This window comes from Ciconia boyciana, chromosome 12 (genome assembly GCF_034638445.1).
Source record: "Ciconia boyciana chromosome 12, ASM3463844v1, whole genome shotgun sequence".
NCBI classification, from domain to species: domain Eukaryota; kingdom Metazoa; phylum Chordata; class Aves; order Ciconiiformes; family Ciconiidae; genus Ciconia; species Ciconia boyciana.
In genome coordinates this window covers 15,169,590-15,192,988 of record NC_132945.1, presented here as the reverse complement: position 1 = coordinate 15,192,988, position 23,399 = coordinate 15,169,590, and the positions used below count along the sequence as shown (strand labels likewise).

At 39.8% G+C, this 23,399-nt stretch overlaps 1 protein-coding gene across 6 annotated transcripts in view; it reads right to left on the bottom strand.

The window, feature by feature from the left end:
• The window catches only part of AFF2 (ALF transcription elongation factor 2), a 347,838-nt gene that overhangs the window by 23,976 nt on the left and 300,463 nt on the right, over window positions 1-23,399 (bottom strand). For 4 of the 6 annotated variants that reach the window (XM_072877471.1, XM_072877474.1, XM_072877475.1 and 1 more), the window contains 6 exons: window positions 13,242-13,404; window positions 11,690-12,709; window positions 9,422-9,546; window positions 3,000-3,234; window positions 1,049-1,188; window positions 428-491 (listed from right to left, as the gene is read on the bottom strand). In XM_072877471.1, coding sequence (XP_072733572.1) covers window positions 428-491; window positions 1,049-1,188; window positions 3,000-3,234; window positions 9,422-9,546; window positions 11,690-12,709; window positions 13,242-13,404 — 1,747 coding nt within the window. The remainder of the gene's footprint in view (window positions 1-427; window positions 492-1,048; window positions 1,189-2,999; window positions 3,235-9,421; window positions 9,547-11,689; window positions 12,710-13,241; window positions 13,405-23,399) is intronic. The other 2 variants (XM_072877472.1, XM_072877473.1) reach the window with 2 other exon arrangements.

Here is a 23,399-nt window from a genome sequence, read left to right as displayed (position 1 = left end):
AAACAGTTTTACCACATGATAATGGGGTGGAGGGTGATTTGCCTTTCTTAACTTTCTGTTATGGAATATTTCAACACTTTTGTTTTAGGCTCAAAGTGAATAGCAAAACAAATTTCAAATACGCATCATCTTTCATGAAATTATCTTACATCCTTCATAAGCAGCATGACTGTTGCTCCTCCTCGGAAGAGATACCAGCTATTGTAAGGAGCTCTTTTTTTGGGAACGAATTGTTAAAGGCTAGGAATGGTGCTCAGGGTTTGACTTGTTGAGGACAGTGTGTTTATGGAGTACAATCTGAAGCGTGCTTCAGTCAATAGCAGGGTTCCTCTTGGTTTCTGAGGCTTTAGATGGCATTCAGAAGGTACATTTTTGTAACGCCCAGCTCCATAGTGGAAAGAGACAAAAAAACCCTGTGATAACCTACCAATGCATCTGCTTTATGCTTTAGCTTCTTAGCCTCCTGCATGTAATAATCCGCATTGTGAAGCCTAAAGAGACAAAATCAATTATTTCAAGTCTTTGTTTTCATACAGTTGGACAAACATTGTTTGGGAAAATTGCTGACTGCTTCCAAGAACAATTTCGACATATACGCCCACTTATCTCTTTAAATCTTAACTTGATATTAATCTGAAGCTGCTATAGGCAAAGATATGATGGGTGACCAGAATGTAAAATACCTAGCTGTAGAAACTGGCCATCCAAAGGACCCATTAATGTGTGCTGAACAGAGGAAAAGGAAAAATATTTTAAACTAATTAAGTATAAGAAGTTTCCATTAGAGGAGCTAAAATAAAAAAATGAAGAAGAATTACCATGAACCAACATTCATGATGTGAAAACATTTATCAACAGAGTCTTCATTAATCAGTGACAACAGTTCATTTGTAAAGATTAAAACTGTGTGTGCCTTTGTGCAGCACTATCCACACAGGTGCCCAACACTAGCGTTATAATCAAAGACACTCTTTCACTGGGAGCTCTGCCTGCATGAAAATCCCAACTACATAACATGCAGATAGCACAGAGATCCAATAATACTTACACATCATCAAATGTTATTTTGGGTCTTCTGGGCTCAGAATTCCCATTGGAAAGCATTGGCATTGCAGACCAGATGTCTGTTTCTAGATGGGTGGTGTCAAGAAGAGTGTTGGCTGTTGGTGTATTGTGAGATTCTTCCTCCTAGAAAAAAAGGACTGTTATTAACTCTTCATAGTTCAAACAAACACCAAGTGCTCACATCCACCCCTTCCAAAAAACCCCAAAGAAACCAAAGGCTAAGGCACAAAGTAGCACTCATACATATCCAACTACATCCAGGTTACCTCACAAAACCACCCTTCCATCTTTTATAACCTAAAGATTAGACTAATTAGGCAGTAATCTGATCCAGAAGGGCTGGATGTAAACTCAACTTCATTCAAGGTGGATCGCACTCATGTAACCTTTTTTTCTATATTATTATTAGCTAACTGTAAGGTGTCTGAAAAGTGTGCTCAGATTTCAGTAAGGAACAGTTTCCTCACCCTTGCTACGCAGAACAGAGAGAAGAATGGAAAGCAGAAGTCAGGAGTTGTGACTTTGCATTGACCAAAACCAGAAGCATAACAGAAGCATTTAAATCAGGCAATTGCAACTTGCAAGCTAGGTCCACAACCAGATAAACTAAATTACAGATGAACCAACGAACTAAGGAAAGAAGTCTAACATATTTTAGAACACAAATATTTCATGTATCAGGATAATAGATAAACCAAGGATAAATCTGACTGGAGATGCCGGGAGTGAGAGGAAGTGGCCCTGCTGTTTACATAGCATTGTTTATTTGCTGACATATGCAGTTCATTTTGGCATTGATTTCAGTTGAAGGCGTGTGTATTACTCTCTCAGCTTGAAGTGACACGGTATCAGAAAGCAGCAGGGATGAATGAATAAGGTGAAGTGATTTGTCACCTACGATCCAATGCAACTTGTGAGTTTTACTATTACAGTGCAGGGTAACAACCTCTCACAAAGCGGCGAACTGTGAAGAACGGGGCTATGCATGTCCTTTTCTGTGGCAGAATTTTCTTCTTGTCTTTTAATTCTGACAGTGATACTAAGATACAGTTTGATACTAGATGATATGTTTGAAACTCTAGTGGGAGGACTGTTTTCTAAAATGGGCCAAAAACCTGAAGTTTCCCTGTTTTCTCTAAAAGAGGATGACAAACTGATGTGAAATTTTACTTTTTTTTAGTGAATGTGCTATGCAGCTTCTAGTTTTGGCTCTTTTTCATGTATTTTCAGTAAAAAACCCCATCTGAATCTGGTGAAAAGCAAGCAGGAAAGAATTGTCTATCTGAAAACCTTTGATGGGGAGATGGCTGTAACAGAATGATGTTTTCTAAGGGAAAAAAAAACCCTATTTACACAGTATCTAAAAGCTTATATATTTAATTCATGGAGATTAGCTGTAATAAACCTTACTGCTGGGAGCTAGGAGCCTGCAAACCTGAGAGAAGATATTTCCATGTTGAGTGCGCTATGGACAGGTAGCTTTTTGTTAGATTTTTATTGTCTGTTTAGTTTAGGCTGCAATATTCAGTATAACTACAGTGCTTAATTCTGGCTAAGAATTTGGGGTAATTATTCAGGTGATGGAGACCAAAATTCTTGATGTTTTATTTTCCAAATGTGTGTGTGGTAGCTACAGAGTTAAGGGACTAATTCCAGGTAGCTGGTGGCTGCAAAGGCTCTCCTCTGAGGCTCAAGGACCGGGTGTTTCAGGGAGTGATACACAACGCCAAGTAGATGCCTAATGCTGACCTAAAAATGGAACTTGCAAGAGTTGCTTATGCCCAGCTCTGCAAAGATCCGCTCCTCGCTGCTCTTGCGTGGGGCTACATAAACATTCAAAAATAGATACTGGGAAAAAAAAAATCAAACAGAACCAAGCTAAGTTAATTTTATTTTATCTTCTTCACTTCCAGCAACTGAGGTCGGTTACTTACACAGATTCCTTTGGGGTTAGAAGAGGATTTATTTTCATTCTTTCTGTGCTTAGAAACAGAGGAGGAAGAGCTGCTGGTCTGAGAGGTGTTTGTGATGTTGGCCTCTTGGCTGAAGGAGCTGTTGTCACTGCTGTGCCGCCGGTGCACAGGCTCGTCCAAGAGGGGGGATAATGGAGGAGGGAACAGCTTCTCTTCTCTTTTCTTTGCCACCTTCTTCACTGAGCTACCGCTGCTCCTGGGACACAGATAAGAACCAGTTGCATTTCATGAACCTTGGTTAATCCACCAGCTCTACCCTCAAATATGTCCTGCAGTCCCCATGTCCTAGGAGCTAAGTCAAAAGGGGACAGGCAGTGAAAACAGAAGAGCTACCTCTGCCTTTTCAATGGCTGCAGAAACCTCCTGCTTTGGAGGACAACTTCCAGTGCATTAGTACAAATTGCACCCAATTTAAATGCTAATTTGAGTCAGTCTTCATTTGAGAGGTCATAGAGGTTCTGACTCAGCAAAGTGCTGGAAAGTTTTATGCACGGGGTTAGTTCCTTTGACATCAAGTATGTCTATTTATGTGTTTAACATTAAGCATCTTTTTAAGAGGTGGATTAGGGCCCACATAAGCAACCTCTGCAAAAAAACATAATAGCACAGGGCATGTGATCCAAAAAAATAATTTATAACAACTACAAAATGATAACCATAACAATAACAAGATAATAATTATTTGACCTCTAGAATAAAACCAATGTTCAACACTATATTAAAATGATACATTGTAGCTGGCAAAAGCCCTTGAGCAAATATTGGTTGATGAATTGAACATGATTCAGAAAATGAATGTGGTTTTGACATGAAAGCTCAAGTAATATGATAATCTATTGTCTGTTTTATGTACAGAAATTGTTAGCTGGCTAGAAATGGCAGCTGTGATACACAGTAAAAACAAAAAAAAACCTGCTAGACCTTTCTCCCCTCAAATCCATCAAAAAAGAAAAAAACAAAACCCAACACCCCACTGACTGTTTAATATGTTAATCTACTCATCGATTTTTATTTTAGGTACTGTCCTAGCTCAGTCAATGAAGAAAACCTGAATTTTAATCTTTTGTTAGACATCTAATATTGCACTACACGATCATTTACTTTTCATGATTATTGACTAAAATTTCAATAACAAATTAAGTCAACAAGAATTTATGTTTCGTTCCCAGTCACTTTCAGTCAGTGTCAGGAATTATAGATCTACTTTGCCTTAAAGTAACCAGGGAAAGACAAGAAGGCAACCCAAGTTTCCTTACTCCTCATTCTGGAGCTCACTCTCATTCCCATCTGGCCTCTTTTGCAGTTTCACCAACAGTATGAATAGCTGCACCTGCTTTGGTCATTCCCCTACTTTGGACCTTTGGTAATACAAAAATATTTTAGCTTATCTGTGAAATCACGGAGTGAAATCAAACAAACTCCCCATGTTTCAGGTTTTATAGCTCTTCTACTCAAAACTATTTGAATTTGACTGAAGCAGAGTTAAAAATATCTTATTTGAAACTCTCTGATATTAAAGATCTTCAGACTGAAGAAATAAAATGAGCATAGAATTCATATTGCCTTACAGTAGGACTGGTATGAATGCTGTCCTGCTCAGAAAACACAAGGGCCTGAAGAAGATCAAAGGAAAGCAACCAGGTTGGAAGAGACTGGCCGTTCTTCGAGGAGACTGATTTTATGCATATGTGGTCCTGCAACATGTCTTCCAAAAAGTTCTCACTCAAAGCCCCATCTGTAGCTTTCTTACCCCCAAAGGGCATTTTGGAACTCAGACAAGTTACCATAGCTATAGTACAATAATACTTTCAACTTTTTCCAGAGGAAAGTTTTCCAAAGGAGGGTAAGCACTACCCCAAGAACACATGCGTGTGTTACGGGATTGTGCAGAGGCAAAGCAGACAGTTAATTAAATACCCAGGAGCAGAATCCAAACCCTCTGCCTCCCAAACGAGTGTCCTACACAGGGAACCCTGAACATGCATATATGGGTGGGAGCACAGACCAAAGTGGTTCTCCGTGCCCCTGTGCATTGAGGTGTGTGGAGCTCTTCCTTCTCCCTGGTACAGCTTTGCAAAGGGAAGAGCAACCGAGTCTGGCAGATCTATCTCAAAAGCGACTGAAAAAAACCTGAATGTGAGCCATTGGCCTGGCACCCTTTAGGATCTGACCCTGCACCACTAGTGAGGTTTCTCAACACATCCATGGCTACTGCTAGGGCTAATGCAAGACTTTGTCGCTTGCACAGAGTCTACCACTGCATGGGGAAATTTAAGGCACATATAAAGCAACTGAAGCAACATTCTTCAGCTGCTACACGAAGGTGGAGGGATTAAGAGAGTAGTACAAGAAAAAATTAAGAAGGCTGCGGGTACCATGGTTAAAACTTCACTACTTAAAACTTCCCCGGTTCACTTCATCTTTAGGCTCAAATATAAGGTGGGGCAAACCAAGATATAGGTGCAGCTGCTCAGCTCTGGCACACAAGTCATTCTGTGGGTGGGAAGACTTAGCCACAAAAGAAAATGCATTTGAGGATATGTTTTTTCTACATAACTCAAGTTAAAAAAAAACCAACAATACTTTACGGTTATAATTCTGTCTGGGTTTGTTTTTTTTTTTTTTAGTTTTTTTTTCCCTATTGCCCACTTAATCCTATGAGCTTTTGCAGGAATTAAGCTGATAATTTATTTAGCAATGTTACCTCCCTCAGATTTACACCAAAGCATTTATGTTAACAATAACCTCCATGAAATAGGTTGTTACCAGCAGTTAACCAGATTGTCACTTTGCTTTGGGCTGTTAATGGGCTAAGAAACTGGTCTTTGATTGCAGTAATCACTAATTTTGAATGAATTTATTGCAATAATTACCGAGACTCAATGGTTTAATTTGCTGACATGATTGTTAGTTAAACTATATTTAAAATCTAGGGAGAAACACAATAAAAGTGCAAGGAAAAAATACAAGCAGAACTGATGGTCTTGTGGCTGCAGGGTTTAATCTTTGTGTCTGAAAAGGCCAATTATCAAGGAACAAGAAGGCTCCCCATCTGCTTTTTTTTCAGCCTAGTTTCTTTTAGGGCAGAAAGCAAGCAAGCAGGCAACAAGAGGTCAATGTGTGAAGGAGAGAGAATTTCCATCTACTCTCACATTTCAAGCTGCCTTTCTTTGCTCTGTCTTTATCCACTCCTTGTGGTATGCGGTGGTATCTCTGGTCTATTAGTGAGACAAAGCCATTGTCTATACCAATCACTTGGCTTTCCTTTGCGTCTACTCTCCCTGTCCACAATGAAATGCCGCACATTGACGGTGTATCTGATTTTCTGCAGGGGGTTAGCAGGGAAAGGTCACTCCCGCATTAGCTTGGAGCATATGGCAGCAACTGAATGAAGCTGAAGTCATTGTCATAGATGTAGAAGGCTGCCTCTGCCACGAACAAACCCCAGTGAATGCTGTTGTGACTACCCAAGGGATCAGCTAATATATGTTGCCAAGTACAGGTGCATCTTTAACTAAAGGTCAAACAAAAGGGAACAGGAAATCTTGAAAAACAGGCTGAAATGCTTGCCTCAGACAGACTTCTAGTGTGCCTGTTAGATGGCAGGCATGTTCCACTGGTATGAGTCTAGTTTGAAATTCAGACTCACAGTTTGCATCAGCAAATAACCCTCTGTGTTGTTACAAACTGCCAAATGTTGGCGAATAGTTCTCTGTCTGGACTGGGTCTACCAGTCAGGTATTCAGATATAAATGGTATTCAGCAGCACATACAATTAATGCTTAAATTAAAATTGCTCTGGCAAGCAAGTAAATACATAAATAATCCTCTGCTGCAAAGTGGGCAGCTGATCTGACAAGAATCCAGCCTCACAGCAGTGTTTCAAGGTATTACTATGAATTACTTGGACAAAACACAGTATCATCTATTCCTTCATTTGCTATGAAATAAGGAAAATACAGTGGTAATAGTTTGAATAATTATATTTTAAATGTCATGTCAGATTTAGGAAAAGTCATCAGCCCCAGAGTGTGTGAAGGAAGGAACAAACAGAGAGATAATTAGTTGCTTATGCAATGACTACATAATACAAACTGTCTCTTTGGTTATGCGAATGGCTTTTAAGTTCACAACTGACCATTTGAAATTTCCACACTCAAATTGTACACGTGGTCATAGAAACTTGTGGAAATTAGGCATATAATTGCCCACATTAGACATGTAACCCTTTAAAAATTAATTGTGCATCTTTGCTTGCTTTACTGAGCCCATATATTTAGGGAAAGATTATAAGAGAAATGTATTCAAACGCCTAAACCATAGATAGGCAGTGGGAGCTGCAAAAGCACAGGTGTGGCCTGTCTTTCACTGATTCCTCCAGACTCCTGAATGCCTCCAAATTTTGGCCCAGAGATCATGGTCTTTCTGTCAAAACACTCTTGTATCTATAAAAAAGCCCAATGAAAGTCTCTGAAGTCTGCCTTGGGGAATTTGGCTTGTTGGCACAGGGATCAAGTTCTAAAGGGAGAGACCTAAGGTTCCTCCCGAGTGAGAACATCCACCATGGGACGTAACACCTTCTTAATGAACAACATCATCATCACACCTGTAGCTGAATCACCCTCATTTCTCCAAGTCCTTATGTAGAGACTTAGGAGTTCTGAAAGAAAACGTAGGACCTTTGGGAATAAAGGAGCAAATGGCAAAGCCTGTCTTTCAACCTTTTACCACTAAAGTGTTATTTTCCCCCACGCCCTTGAACGGTGTACTTTCAGCTTCCCTCTTCTTCTGCCTCCCCTTAAAACTCTACTTAACCCTCTGGAGAAGAGAACCACTCCTGACTGCTTAAAAACAATCTGGGGCTTTCCAGAAATTTGTCGTCACACAGTTCAGCCAGCTCCCTAATCCTTTGGGCAATGTGTTGATCTATATTCAGTTGAGCCTCTCTGGGAGTTGAAGACCTGAATTATCAAACAATATTGCATTTGTTTCAAGCAAACTCAAAAGACACTAATAACAAATGCAGGTGATCCAGGTCTCAATCACTGCAGTGAAAAAGAAGTCAGAAAATTTTGTTTCAAAACTTGAGGCAGATGAGAGGAAAAGCTAGCATATGGAAATAACTACTGATGGACACAATTATATTTTAACAGAGAATACCAAAGGATTGAAAGCTCCGAGGAATCAAATTAATGACCTGGAAAACAAGCTCAAATTAAGAAACATCAGGTTGGGGGTGGATCCTTAGGGCTTGCTGGCGACAAGAATAGAAAGATTTTTTTTAATGGATTGTGGAGGTGTTGGGGATGGATAATCCTTGCTTCCCTCTGCAATATATCTCTGCTCATTGTATTTCTAGCAATGACAATCAGGCAACACCCACCATGATGTTTATCAAATGTGCAACATGTTACAAATCACATTGTAACTTTCAACTCATCTGCCTTTTCCAGACTCCAACTCTGGTTTTCGCAGTGGTAGAATGAGTGATTAGTTCAAGGACTGAATTTACTCCATAATTACACCAGTATAAATAAAATGCTGCGCAACCTTCTTTATGGATTTTAAAATGTGTGCTATTTCACAAATGATTTTTGAACTTTATCTGAATTTAAATACTACTAAAATCAAATTATTTTCAGAAGCACATTGTGGGTTTGATTCTTTGCTTGTCCTAGTGCAAAGCAGAAAGAAGTGCCTCATCTCAAAACCGTAAAAGCACAAAATTGATGACAGAAGGGAACTGGACTCTTTGGTTATTTATAGAATGTTAAGCTTGTGATTATACTAATCAGAATCATTATTTACGGGGCGCCTGTTTGCTCAAGCATTATAGCCATCTCTCAAAGACACTCTGAAAGGCACAAACTATTTGATTATACGTCTGCTGAAATACAAAGCACGTATGTCTGAAACATTTAGGATGGTCACCCCTGGCATTGCTGCATACACAGTTAAAGAATAAGAGTTGCCGAAGTGAATGGCAAAGTCACTATTTTGTTCAATAAAACTGAGAACTGTCTCTTACGAAAACGATTTTAAAAAATAAATTCCAGGCAATCAAATAAAGCCACTTTTAGTAGGATTCTCTGACCATAGAGGTTAAGGATGATGGGGGCAAGAAAGAACATTGAAAGGATGCACTATGGGGGTAGAAGAGTACACCAGGATTGTGGTGGCACTCTGAATTCCTGTAGTCTATCAGAAGGATGAATGAATCTCATCCAAAACCATGTGGATCCTCTTCCTGATGGATGGGAATAGCAATGCTGGGTCACTTATGCTTATGGGCTGTAAAGCCCATCTGGCTCTACAGCAAAGACATTTGTAGAACAGTACTGTGAAATCCCTCATGAACGTTATGTGAAAAAAAAAGAACTTACTCTTTAGTGCTGGTTAATCTGTGATTCGGTATCGGAGAGATACAAGGTGGGAGCAGGCATGAAGCTGAAGGGTCCTCCAGGCGCTGCTTCTTGCTTTCAACAAAGGTATCCAGGCTTTCCGGCTGCTTTAACAAAAAAGGTAGAGCTTGAAGGATCCAGCATCTATGCCCAAGTTCACTTGCCATTAAGAGGAGCTCAGGAATCTCAGTGTATTTCCTTTACAGTAGCAGCAGTTAAAGTATTGGTCTGAGAAGTGAAAGTCACCTGAAATCAGGGCTAAACGTGCTCCGAACACATGACATGAAGTTATATAACAAGTGACATAGCCCCATAATTAGGAAGCAAAACGCCTCATGTGCTGTAGTTATCTTCCGTAGTGCACTGGAATTTAATTAATAATTCAGATGGAATGACTTGATAGCACCAAATCTTACTCAAATAAATAGCTTTTACTCATTGACTTAATGGAAGTTGATGGGAAAACTTCCCTGAGTAAGTATTCCTCACAGGACTAAAAGACTACAGGACTGAGCTGGGGTAGTCATTAACAGCGATAGCTGGTTTAAAATTTGCTTTGAAAGATTCCCTGATGCATGACTTTTGTGCCTGAACTAGGATGATACAAGCAAAGCTGATTACTGCTCTGTCACTGGAACCTTCATATCAGCCTTCAAGCCCACTAGTAGATGGCTAAAATAAATCTTTTAATAGCATGATTTAGAAACACAAATCAGGCTCTCCCTACCCTGTTTTAACTGTTGATATACCCTCAAGTCATCCTAATTGGTTTGTTTCCCCTTGGGTAGCAGTGAACAATCATACGGCAACTGAACGGGCTGTTTCAGAGCATAGCTTATGTTTGTACAGTCCCAGAGCGAGATTCCTCATTTTTTTACTTTCTGATTCAAAGTTCCAGCTAATGAAATTATGAGGTTCCAACTTTCATATAACCCCCTTTTTTTTTTTCCTGGGAGCCCTCAGTTTAGTTGCCAATACTATACTCCTGTTTTAGCCAAGATTCCTTCTCCATCATACTGACACTCCACTAAGTTACTTAGCAAGAAGGTTTTTTGTATAATTAATATACACACTAATATTACTTGTATAAGTAATATACATAATGTACATATACATACACATAAGCATGGACATTTATACATCCCTTTCCTCTTTCTTCTTTTCTCCTTCCTTCTTACATCTCTGCCTTTAGTGTACAACTAGAATATAAATTGAATAAAAACCTGCTGAGTTTACTCATGTAATTATTTCCACTTAATTCAACAGGGAAGGAGCCAGTGCAGTGACTCATGTAGGCAGGGGTGCAGCCCCTGTGTCTGCCTGGTATTGTCTGTCTTTGTCTTGTATTAACTCTCTCATACCACTGGACTGCTCAAACTCAGGATTTCAAGAAGTCCACTAGAACAGACAGCTGAAGTCACATTCACAAGGATTTATAAAATTTGGGGTATAAAAAAAGAGTTACGATGACTTCTCACACAGACCAGAGCACAACCATTTCAGCTGGACTACAAAAATTCATTTATGATATAAAACTTCAGTTTCTTTTCTGAAAACACATTTAGCTTGAAGTGCACTGTCATATCCCACAAGATAGGACACCCTTGGGCATAAATAACATAAAACACATGATAAAACGTAATGCCTTAAGTCAAAATATATTTGCTTTTTCAGGTAGCTGTGTAGAGAAAGCAGCTAGTTAAGCAAATGGTATTTCTATGAATCACATTTGTTTGTACAACAAAACAATATAAAGACTAAATTCACCAGGAGCATAAGCAAGCACAATTCCATTGACTTTAATGAAGCTATGCCTGTTTAAGCTAGTGGTGAAAATGCCTTAATTCTGCAGACAATAAAACCCCGCTTTCCAAACAGAAGTCACATTTTCTGAGTATGGCTGAACTTGTAGTAATATGAACTCATCATTGGCAGTCTTTCTGAAGATTACAGAACACTGGAAATTAATGGGTAAGTGAGCAAATACAGTGAAAAAGCTTGTAAGACAAATCTCAAAAAAATACATTGTTCATTGATTTTGTCAGCTGGAGTTTGTTTTTCACTAGTTTCTGATGTTAATTTGTAATGCACTTTTAAATGTATGTCCTTTGTAAAAACAATAAAGCCCTAGTGTTATGATGCCTCCTTACAGCCCTGCTGCAGGTGCAGTGAGGAATCACTGACTGCGGTCCTGACCTCGAGGATGCATAGAAATTCAGTGTTTCCCTCCAAACTATGAAAATGACTTACCTTGTGTTTCCTTTTGGATTTTGTGGATGGTTTTTCAGCTGCTGGGGTAGGGGACTCTCGAGATGGTCGCCTGTGTTTCACATTTGCCTCTCTTGGTTCACTTTTCACAGACGTGGTCTCAAAAGGCTCTTGTCCAGGTATCCTAGAGAGTAAACTAAGGTCTATTTTCACCCACAGAGATTTGAGTTCTTCATATTCTCTCAGTGGGGACAGAAGTTCATTTTGTACGATTGGGATAGGAGAAAAGAGCTGCTCTTCCAAGTCATTGCTGGTCTGGTCAATGGATGTGTTGCTGCCATTGCTAGTTAAACTACTTACGCTGAGGATGTTACTGCCAGAGTCCTTCACTTTGATGCCATTGCCAGACCCAGTGCAAGCTGGCAATACCTTAGCCTGCAAGCTCTCCTCCTGGTCTGTATTTGAGTCAGAAGTAGATGAATCCGTTTCAATGAATTCCCGGGACTTAGGGACAATTTTGCTGGGGCCTCTGTACTTTTTCTTCTCTGAAGTGAGACCTGTGCTAGTTCGTGGTTCTTTCCTTGGAGCAGTCTTCCCAACTGCTGCTTTAGTTCGAACCTTTGGCTGCTCGGGGGGTTCCTGCGTGTCTTTTTCTTTGGGAGTGTTGCTGGTATTATTTGGTTTGGGCCAGTTATACTCTTCTACACTGGAAGTCCTTTCTACCTTTTTGGGTTGCTTTTTCCCAGTAGTCCTTTGTGAAGTTGGCTCATTATGAGCTGGTGACTTCTGCTTGGAGCTTTTTGCCTCTGGGGTTTTCTGGGCAACCCGTGGTTTGGCTTTCTCTCGGATGGGACTAAGGATCGCCCGGTCTTTGGAATCGGTCGGGGGCAGGCTGCTGTTGAGCTTCCCTTTGTTTGGCCCTTCGGCCTGCTGGTTGCTCTGGGCCTGGGAGCTGGTCTCGCTGTGAGGCTCATTTTGATTGTTGATGATGGTCTTGTTGTGGGGGTTCACTTTATTTAGCCATTTATCCAGCTGCCATTTGTTCGTTGAGGGAGGTTCAGGCTGCAGTTTGAAGAACGACAAGGAACAAATCTCAGACAGAAGCAATGCCTTTCCCTTTAAATGAGAACGTTTTTAACGTACCCTTTTATTTCAGTCAACTAGTGGTGACTGCTAGTTTTATGGGAGTATTTATGGAGTATTTATGGTTAATTAGGCTTCCTTATCTGGTTTACAATGTGGCCCTGGAGAAATTTAATACAACTAAAAAGTTTAGCTGGTCCCTGAAGACAGAGTTTTGTCATGTTGCCTTTCCTTAGTCCCAGCTGAATACTGTGTCAATAAAATCTTCTCTAGCTACTGGCAAAAATCTAAATATTTCTTTAAAGCAATTCAAATGTAGGCCAGAAGGATTCTTCCAAAAGCTAGAATGAGTATGTGGGTCATACACATAAAACTGTGAAGGGAGAAAAAGGTCAACAGCATCAAACAGCACAGAACTCCAACATTTTCCTAACAGAGAGCAGGATTTCACTCCCTTCCATGCTTCCCCCTCCCAGCTTCCACTGGGGAGGAGCTGAGAGTGTGGCTTTACCTCTGGCGTAGCACTGCGCGACTCCTCATTGCACTCGCTGTCACTGGAGCTGCTCTCGCTGTCGGAGTCAGACTCAGAGCTGCTCTCAGACTCGCTGGAGCTTCCGGAGCCGCCGCTGGAATGGGCCAAGCCGGTTGTGTGTGCCGCCGGCACTGGCAGGCTGCTGTGGGGAGAAGATCCTCTCGTGTCAGTATGCTGCTTGTCTTTTTTAAAGTGTTGCCTTGGGGGAAGCCACCCAGTGAACCCTGTTCACACCGACTTTCTTCAGTGTCAACTGCCTCTCCTGCAGTACAGACCCAATGAAAGCTCCAGCAGCCATGCCACCGTGTAGCCACCAAAGGAGCCGGTTGGGTTTATGTTTCACGGGACACACTGATAATGGTGTTAATAACATTACCATCATCAACACCTCAAATGAGAAACACTTCAGTGTCACAAGCCTGAGCTTATTAGCCCAATGATTGCAAAAACTAACAATCACACTTAAATAATTCATTAATGGAATAATGGTTTCTTCATTTTTTGCCAGTTCATTTATAATTTATGATCAAAGGAAGGACATCAGGCAACTAATATTGGACAGGGTGTTTTAAAAATTAATTTTAATGAATACTTTTACACTGCGGCATACAAAACCTACATATTTTTGACAAGTCTCCAGGGACTGCCCAAGAATTTTTTATTTATAGCTGTTTTTTCTCTCATGTTTATGATAATGCAGCAAGAAAATGGCATTCATGCTGAAAATAAGCCTCTCTGTGAAATTTATTTTTCTGTGTGTTCAACTGTCCTCCAAGATGTATTTATTAGCAGTGCACTGGGTGTCATTGTTTTTCCTCAGCATTTATTTCTAAACTGAGAGGTTGGATGACCCCAGTTTTTAGCACTACAGAATTCTGCCAGTCTGAGTCTTTATATACTCATCTTTAATTTCAACTTTTTTTGTCAGGGAGATAACCATAAGGTTTTATGTCTCTTCAGCTGATCTATACAGAGACTTTTTGATGATTGATTTTAAATTTGTGAAGCTGACAAAGCAAAGTGTTTGAAAATTGACACCATTTGCTAGTACTCCTTTATGGATATTCAATACTTCACCTTAATATATCATATGCTGTCTGTGTCCCATATTGAGTGATCCAGAGATGCCTAAAAGTTATAATACAGCTTTGCCTTTGTTTCTGCTATCTGCTTTTCTACTTTTCTCCAAGAAGGATTCAAGTAAGCCAGGTATGTGCCCTCCTTCCCCTTTCAAACTGAGATACTATGTGCATCAAGATGCCCTCTTAAAAAAACACAGTAACCAAGAAACTGGAAGTTGGAAAAGCCAGAAAAAACTGATGTGTGACCCTGCTCTGCTTAGAGTCTTTACAAGTATTGCCATTGGCTTCCATGCCAATAATAGATGGTCTTTAATTTTCTTCTTATGCTAAGCTACTTTCTCTCTCCCTCCTTGTTGGTAAACCTATCCCTTACACCGCGGTTGGTAACATAACTGTCTCCTTGCGCATTGCAATGGCCCTGCAGTGCCCATTGACAAAACAGCTTGGTGCTTTAGGGTGCATTAATGAAACAAAATTACTCACTTGGGTAATTGCTACAGATCACTAACTTTGTTGCTCATTAAGTGCATATACTTTTTTTTTCCTTCTTCTAGAGGCTCTTCACTCAACTGACTCAAGTAGAGCTACTTAAAAAATTTCAACTGGAAGTAAGAGGTAAATCAAAAGAACAGATGCTTTTCAAAATATGGGCAATTCCAAAAGTATTATGGAAAACTAAACATTGCTGAATTAAAAAATGGATCTTACACTTCATATTTAATGTCATTATTTTTGGAAACCATTCATGCACTTCTTTTTCTTTCTTTATCTCTCCTTTTCAGTGAAGCTCAAGAAAGTGTAGGGAAACACATTTTTCACTTCTTTTTTACAGTAAACAAGGAAACAGAACAGTGGAGAAAAAGTGAATGTGTTTGTAGGGGAGTTTGCCTTTCAATTCAATATCTTGTAATTTTGGTCTTATGTTTCCTATTTGCAAAACACTAAAAGTAGATGAAAAATGAGTTTTCCTACTTCATTACAATTGTTTCCAAGAAGAAAGTATAAGAAAAAAATAGAAAAAACTTCAAGGATTCCCAAACTGAGGAGGCAAACATGACAATTTCATTCTAAAATACCAAAATGAAACATCAGCCTTGAAAAAAAAGTTATTTATGGAATTATCAGAACAACGAAGTTGTAATTTAGAAATTACTTTTTCCCTAAATCTGTGAGCTTCATCTGTTTCACTTCTATTTTCTGTTTTCACCCCAAAATGGAAGTGAACATGGCAATATGAACTTTTCATCCTTGCTGAAAACTCCAGTTCCCAGAATCCTAGCAGGGGGCCAGCTGTGAAGACAAGGAGATGTTTAACCCTCAGCAGCCTCTCCAAGAGCTCAGGGCCGGGCAGATGGCTGCCTGGCACATGCCGGTCCTGCAGAGAGTAGCAGGGCCCATGGCTGCGCCGAGCTGGTGGGGCATCAGCCACGTCCCCTGCGGCCCAGTTCCTGCAGGGAATTAATGCACCTTTGTAGCAGGGCATATAAACCTGCACCAGACTCTTGCAGTGACAAAGCTCCTTGCCTTTGCCTTGCCTGGGGTGGTTTATGCCCAGGCAACCCCCATACAGAAGGATGTGTGTGGGGCTGCTCACACACCTGTGCAGATCTGCCTAAGAAAATGCTCTGTTGTCAGTGCTGGCAAGTTTGCTCTCATTAAGATAACTGATTTAAAGAATTCACCTCTTATAATAGATCAAAGAAGGAAAAGCCAGTGTCCCAGCAGCTAAGGCCAGACCTTTCTAGCCTTTAAACACAACCTATGTCTTTTAGCACTCTGGAAGAGAACTGACACTGTAGCTGGGATGCGCTTACACAAAACAACTGGAGTTGTACTGTTGCAGACTGCAACTGTCTGACAAAGAATTCAAAGGGCAAGAATAAAACCATGGCAATAGATGGCAGCTCCCACCTGGCCTTATTTTCTTTCTTTCTGCACACCAGCCTCAGAAAAAGTTATCACGTGCCAAACATTACTGAATAACACAACTCAGCAAGCTTGCAGGAACCAGACAGACTCAAAATAATGTTTTTCATACAAAACACAATGAGGTCATATTTGTCTTTCATCTGGGATAATAAAATTATGCCTTGGCTACATTGGGCCATTTCATCCTGAAGACATCATTGCAAATCTACATTTTTAAAGTAGAAGCATTCACTTTTCATCTTGTAGTTTGAGTTGAGAGTAACTCTGTTTGTATGCTTTGCAAAACAACCAGGTTAAGACTCAAAATGCCTTTCCTAGCATCTCACCATACTAAAGATAGATCTTGCACATAGCTACATGCACAATCAACTTCCAATAATGCTGTTCAGCAGAACAGAAGAAAATATACAGAACTTTCACATACAAGTGCATGGAAAAAAATTCTTTGCTTCCAATAAAATGAGTTTAGTGGAGAGATTCTGGGTTGTCTTCTGGGTTTTCTTCCTTAAATATAATGTATCTTTTAGTTCAAAAGAACAGGTTGGTTTGCACTCTTCCCAAAGACTTCTTCAGCTTTAAAGTTAAATCACATGCTTTAAAAGATGCTGGGATAAATTCTGCAAATGTGCATTCACTCAGCTGTTACACAAATAAATTGGGCTTCTTCACATGAGTATCAACTACATGAACTGGGGCTTGCCTTTCTAAGAGACTTTCAAAGCAAGCTTTGTTGTGTTGCTAAGATCCAGACAAGGAATGCCAGCCTGGCCAGGTTTAAAATGGATTTAAAGCATTTTATCATCAGACACAAGTCCTCAAAGTGACTAAAGGGGGCCGGAAGCACTGGTATTTGAAACTCTTGAATTTTTATTTCCCAGCAGGAGATGAGCACTCATATTGTTCCTCAGTGTTTGGGTGGACAATGTTTTTATTTCATTTGAACTGAAAAAAATATTAATAAAAACAATGTTGCACAATGGAACACAGTATTGTTTGGGTAAATAACACTTAGAAGAAAGCCAGTTCATTATTATCACTTGAGATTGGAGGCCCCTACTGAGACCAGTGACCCGCTGTGCTGGGATCTGTGTAAATACATGATGAGACACAGTCCTTGGGCCAAAGAGCTTGCAATCCAAACACACAAAGCAAACATTAGAGTTATTACAATCATCCTCATACTCAGTGCAGGCCTGTTACATTCTCTAAGTGTGAGGCCTTTCTGCAGTTAATGGAAACATCAGTTTCGCCCCCCTTTTAATTTTGTTCTCCTAATTTTCCAAGCCCTGTGCTCAGCACTTGAGCTGAATCCTGCAGGGCAGTCAGACATGCTCTGCCCTGACCCAGAGCCCTGACCACGGGTGTGCTATCTGGGAGGAAAAATACACACGGGACTCAGCAGCAAGGATCCCCGTTACTCAGGCCAGATGGATCAGCATCTGCTTACCCCTCTCCAAAGTAGCTTCTCCTGTGCCATGGAGATGAGAGGCACTGGAGTGACACTCATACTGTAGGTGGGAGGAGGACCAGACCTCCATCTTTTGCAAAGGCCATCATGATGATGTCTCTAGTTGCCTGCAGACTGGTAAGCTGGTCTCCTCCCTGCTATCAAACAATGAAGCAGACAGAAGAGACCTGAACATCTGGAAGCAATTGGGAAGGAAGCTCTTCTGCAGCACTTTCACCTATCTCCCTTCTGCTTTTGCAGCACATGGCACTTCCCTTGTCCCTTGCTGCTTGGCAGCATGATGGTGCACAGCATGGCACAAAGTATGAGATGAGAAATGTCTTGAAGGAGGGGACAAACACCAGTATCACCAGTACCTGCCAGTGGTTTTCAGCAATTGTTGAGCTCAAGCTTATCTACAGGGCAGCTGAGACTTGCAGTTATGTGGCTACCGATGGCTCCTGGTGAGGAACTGCATCAAGCTCAGCACACACCAACCATCTTTCTTTCACTGCAGTTCACTGGTATGGGTGATCTGCCTAAATTTAAGTGTTGCCCTGCAGCTTGTCTGTTTTTTAACTCATGGGTTATTTTTCCAAAGCCAATTAAAGCAGACATGGCATTATTATGTGTCTGGATTATTATGCTGCCTAGAGAACTGAAGGCCCAACATGCGGCTTACACTTTTGTTGTTGTTGTTGTAATCTAGACTATTATATTATTTTCAACACATCATTTACTCTACTGTTTTAATAAATGATTTTCAAGATTAAACCTGGTAGTTACAACAAAGATAATGTGAAATACTAAAACTCATTAACCTCTAATAAGAAAAATAATAAACATTTTACCCTGTAAATACATATGTAAAGAAAAGTCATATAATTCATACTACTGCAGTAAAACTCATCAAGGAACAAAAATTCCTAACAAGTCCTTAGCTATCTCCCTGAACTTTTCACCAATTAGATGTAGTCATGTTAATTGCTGTGAAGAGAATTTGGCAAATAGACGGTGCCCTCCAACAATAGGTTTATTCATTCCAACTCTTCCTTTTTAGGGTAAGGATGAATTGGCCACTTGTTCCATTGCTCTACCCAGAAATCAAAATGTATACTTTGAGAAAGCAGAGCGCTGCTAGGCAGTGGGAAATTGCAGATGGGAACTGACCAGTGAGTCAACAGTATGTCAATGCTGGCAATGTATTTCCACAAGAAGCAGCACTCTACAAAGGTTACTTTACTGCACAGGCCTATTTTTAGGGAAAATTCAACCAATAAAATCTGGAAAGGGGAAGGTCTATGCTGGAAAAGTGACTACAGACTTGACAGAGTGGTTGATGTTCCTGTTGAGGCACTGGATTGGGACTTGGATGAATTTTGCTTTGTGTCTGAGAAGAAAATACATCTGTGCATCAGTTCCTGCTGAGTAAAAGAGAGACTATGTTGCTTATCCTTAATGTGGCTTGTCTATTTAAAACGCGTATTCCTCAGAACAAAGACTCTGGTTGCACAGGGCACTGAAAAGTGGGCACTGAGCTCCGAGTAAGACTTTTGTGCACTACAACCACACTACAGCATCTACCAGAGTAGATGGTAACACTCACTCTTGGGGGAATACTGTTGTTCTCCCAGTCCACTTTATTCTGAGAGAAGAGCGAGAGGAACAAACAGGCTTCAACTTTTCAGAATAGCCCAATCTCTTCTCCAGAGCCTATTTGTACAGAAAAACTGTGATCCCGAGGGGCATTACTAGGAGTTACTGGGCTCACTGAACTCTGTGTAAATGTTCAAAAAAGGCTGCTTCATTATTCTAGCAGATAATAATAGAGCAGCACCTAGCAGATTAATATTTAGTGTCAGAATTTAATACCATAACTGTTCAATAACGAAGTTTTATTTCTCTTCTATTCTTATACCATTATCAGGAAGTAATATTCTCTTCTAATTTGAAAGGGAACTGCCATTTTTTTATAATGAATTGTTCATATCTATATCTTCAAACTTATATATGACTGCCATTAGATTGCTTTTTAAAGAAAAGGATTGCTCTGAATGATTTGTTCACTGCCTTTCCATTGGTTAGTATTAAATTATTTATCATCAGGCTGGTAGGATTCAAATCTAAACTTTCAAAGACTGGGTTGACACAGGAACTGAAAACCTGTATCCAGCCCTTTTTAAAATATTAATCAGCACCCAGGTCAATGAAATGAAATAAGGTGTGGAAATTGTTACTTCAGCTAACATTAGCACGCATAGTAAGACATCACTTATGATGGCGCTCTCATGTCAAAACACATGGAAAGGGAAAACCTCTCTAATATGTTATTCAGGATGTGGCAGCTGATCTGCCTGTATCAATCCTCAACACTGTAATGCAAATGGGAGTTCTGATTTATTTTGAGGGGGAGGGTAATTTACAAGATGTTGTATGTAAAAAGCCCCATTCTCATTTTACTGTGTTCAAAAGTAACTGTTTTAATCAAAGACTGTTTATAACAAGGTTGATAGAGTTACTGAAACAGATTTTTTTCATATACATATAACCCTTTTATACTTCCAGCTTTAAAGACCATAAAAAAGGATAGTAAAGATGAAAGAAATAAAAAGAATGACAGAGCTAACTCCTATGAGCCACAATCTATGTCAAAGCAGAACTAAAGTGATTGACAGCTTGCATTAGTAATGAATAGAGTGGGGAAAAGCTGCCAAGAATCCGTAACAAGGTCAAAGCCTTCCAATAAAGAATTACATTAGCCACAAATCCTAGGTGGAACTGTGTATATACATCTGCAATGTGACTTTAACCATGGTAGTGTTTCTACTGTCCTATTCTGACCCTTTTCTGGGTTTTATTCCTGGGCTACGGTAAGTTCTGACTCTTTATCACACCTGCGATAAAGAACAGGTGTAACCTACCAAACTGCCTGTGAATGATAAAAAACAAACAGAAGAGGAGGAATTTTAATGGCACCTCCCTAACGGTGCACATAAAAAACTTTCTGAACTATTGGTATGGTAATTGCTCTGCTTCCAATTTCACAGCACTCTTACACACACTTGACATGGAAGAGAAAGGGATTTTGCATATTAAAAGCAATATTGTATCCATGATTTGTGCATGCATCACCCTGCTCACCTCAGAGTTTGGAAACAATTTTGTGAGCATGGTATTATTCAGGGAATGCAATGTATATAGACTTTTTGATGTACAATATTTTAGTGAATGGATTCAAGTGTCAGAGAACATTATTTGTACTATGCCCTGATGTGCTACTGTTTGTCTGGCATCTGGAAGAACAAGAATACTATCTCTTACTGTGAGACTCCAAAGGGCCTCATTTGATGTAAATGGAACCATTTTATTATATCAATATTGCCCCACTGAATCAAGCTAGATATGAGTATTGATACATAGAAACATATTTATTTTACACAAAGGAAATGTGGAATACTGCATCTTTCAGTACACTTTGTGAATCTTCTGTGGAAGTTTAGAAGTAAATATACACCCCTCTACTGTTTATAATTTTAAGTTAACATAAAATGTTTTTAAATGAGTCACTTATTTGCACTTTGATTTTACTTATTTCAGCAGAAAGTCCAAGAGTGGTCATGACAAAAACGTCCAAAGTAAACCTCTAAAAGCAAAGTGTTGGCTTTTTTCTCATTCATGTATGGCAGAAACTTGGACACATAACATTGTAAATTAACTACCCTGCTCATTCTAACTCAGTTCTACTTCAGTTCTAACTGAAAACAGAAGCCAGCTTACAGAGCCCAGTGGGAAGAGAACTGGGAGCTCTGGGGCCCAAACACACTGTGCACATGACATCTCCAAATCCTCAACATTTCCAGTCTCATCTGCTATCTGAGGAAAAGCTAATTTTACTATCCTGAGCAACCAAGCGGTCGGAAAACATGAGAAAGTAGGATTTTTTTTCTTTCCCCGTATAAGACAACACCTCTGAGCTTGAAAAGGTGCCAAAAGGCATATCCCGATTTTCCAGAGCTTTACAGCACACACGCAGTCATTCACACCTGTGTGCTATGTACAAGTGTCACAACGTCAGCTCAGGAAACCATCTGAGGATTTGCTCTCCAGGGGAATCCCTTGGGAGCAGATCAGCAGTATAACCACTTCCAGACCAGAGCAAAGAGGATGAACTGGGAACATGAGTCTCTGCAAGCCAGAGAAGGGAAAACAGTCTGTTGCAGTCTGTTAAAGCCACCCCTATTTAGAAAAGGCCCAAGATTGCTCCAACTGTGGCTATTGTCAGGAGCATGACGAGTAAAACAAGCAATACAGAAAAGGGCAGAGATAAAAACTGAGTACAATCAGAACAAATTGGGTAATATTTCACTAAATGAGCTTCAGCTGCTCACAAACTGGTAGCAATCTCCATGCATTATACACTGTACAAAGCATGAAACAGCAGGATTGGTGCTAGAGGCATGGCGTGGCTCGTAGGCATGTACTCAAATGATTAAGGCACAAATAATCCACCTCTATGGAGATGACTGCTGCACCTTTGTAAAGAAAGACAACCCTGTGGTTATAGCACTGGTCTGACACTTTAGAAAACTGGTTTGATTCCTGTGTCTCTCTGGGATTTAATGGGCAAAATAATTCAACTCCTGGCACTTCTTCCCTGTTTTTAATACAGATAGTACTGTGAGACTCCAAGCATATTTATGTTCATCAGATTTAAGTTGTAGGATAACAGGGGCCACAGAAGTGCACAGACACTAGTGAAAACCACAAGCAGACACACAGTTTCACTGCTACTGCCATAATAGTAAAAAGGAATCACCATTATTAATAATGGGTAATTACTCTGAAATAGTTTTTAAAGAAGTATTCCTAAAGGCACATGATGAATATATGGCACATCACCAGAGACTTTCATGGACATAAAGATGTACTTCAGCACACATGACTTGTTTTTTGAACAAGGAGAAACCTGTCTAGTAAAATATTAATAAAGCTGAATGCTGAAACATAGGTGTTTTCCTTACAATTTATTTTAAAATGGGGTGAAAAACTCAATTTGGAGTAAAAATCTAAACCTTCTCTATATTTCTGTCTAATGTGAGCTCCTTTTAATTCTGTTGATTTTTGCCAGTTACATAACACACTGCTTTATGGATTTTAAAAAAAGGTATTTAATCTATTTAGGATTAAATATCATCTTGAAGGACCTTATGTTAAGAACAGAGCTACATCTTTAAGCAGCATCCACCCTTAATTATGACATACGTAGGTATTAAGGGAAAAAAGGTGCTTCTCTGAGTGATAAATGGACCTGAAGATCCTTCACAACATTCACTATAAATCACAAAAGGCCATTAACAAACAGTCAGAAAAAATGACAGTTACTACAAGTATCTGCTCTCATACTTTGCCTAATACTATCAGTGTCATGTTTAAACCTGACATCTTAAATCTTTGACATGAAAACCCTTTAAGTCAAAGGCTCAGCTATTTTAAACAGAATTTTCTATGCTTGTTATTTTGAACGACAGCAAAAGGAAACAGAGAATCTTTAATTCTTTAACTTTATCTGGCTGAAAATCTTGTCTTTCAGCCTTTTTCATCAACATCAAAATAAAGGGAAGATCCTATTAGCTTCCGCACCTACTTGCTGGGATCTTGTGGGCAGACAGAGCTGCCATG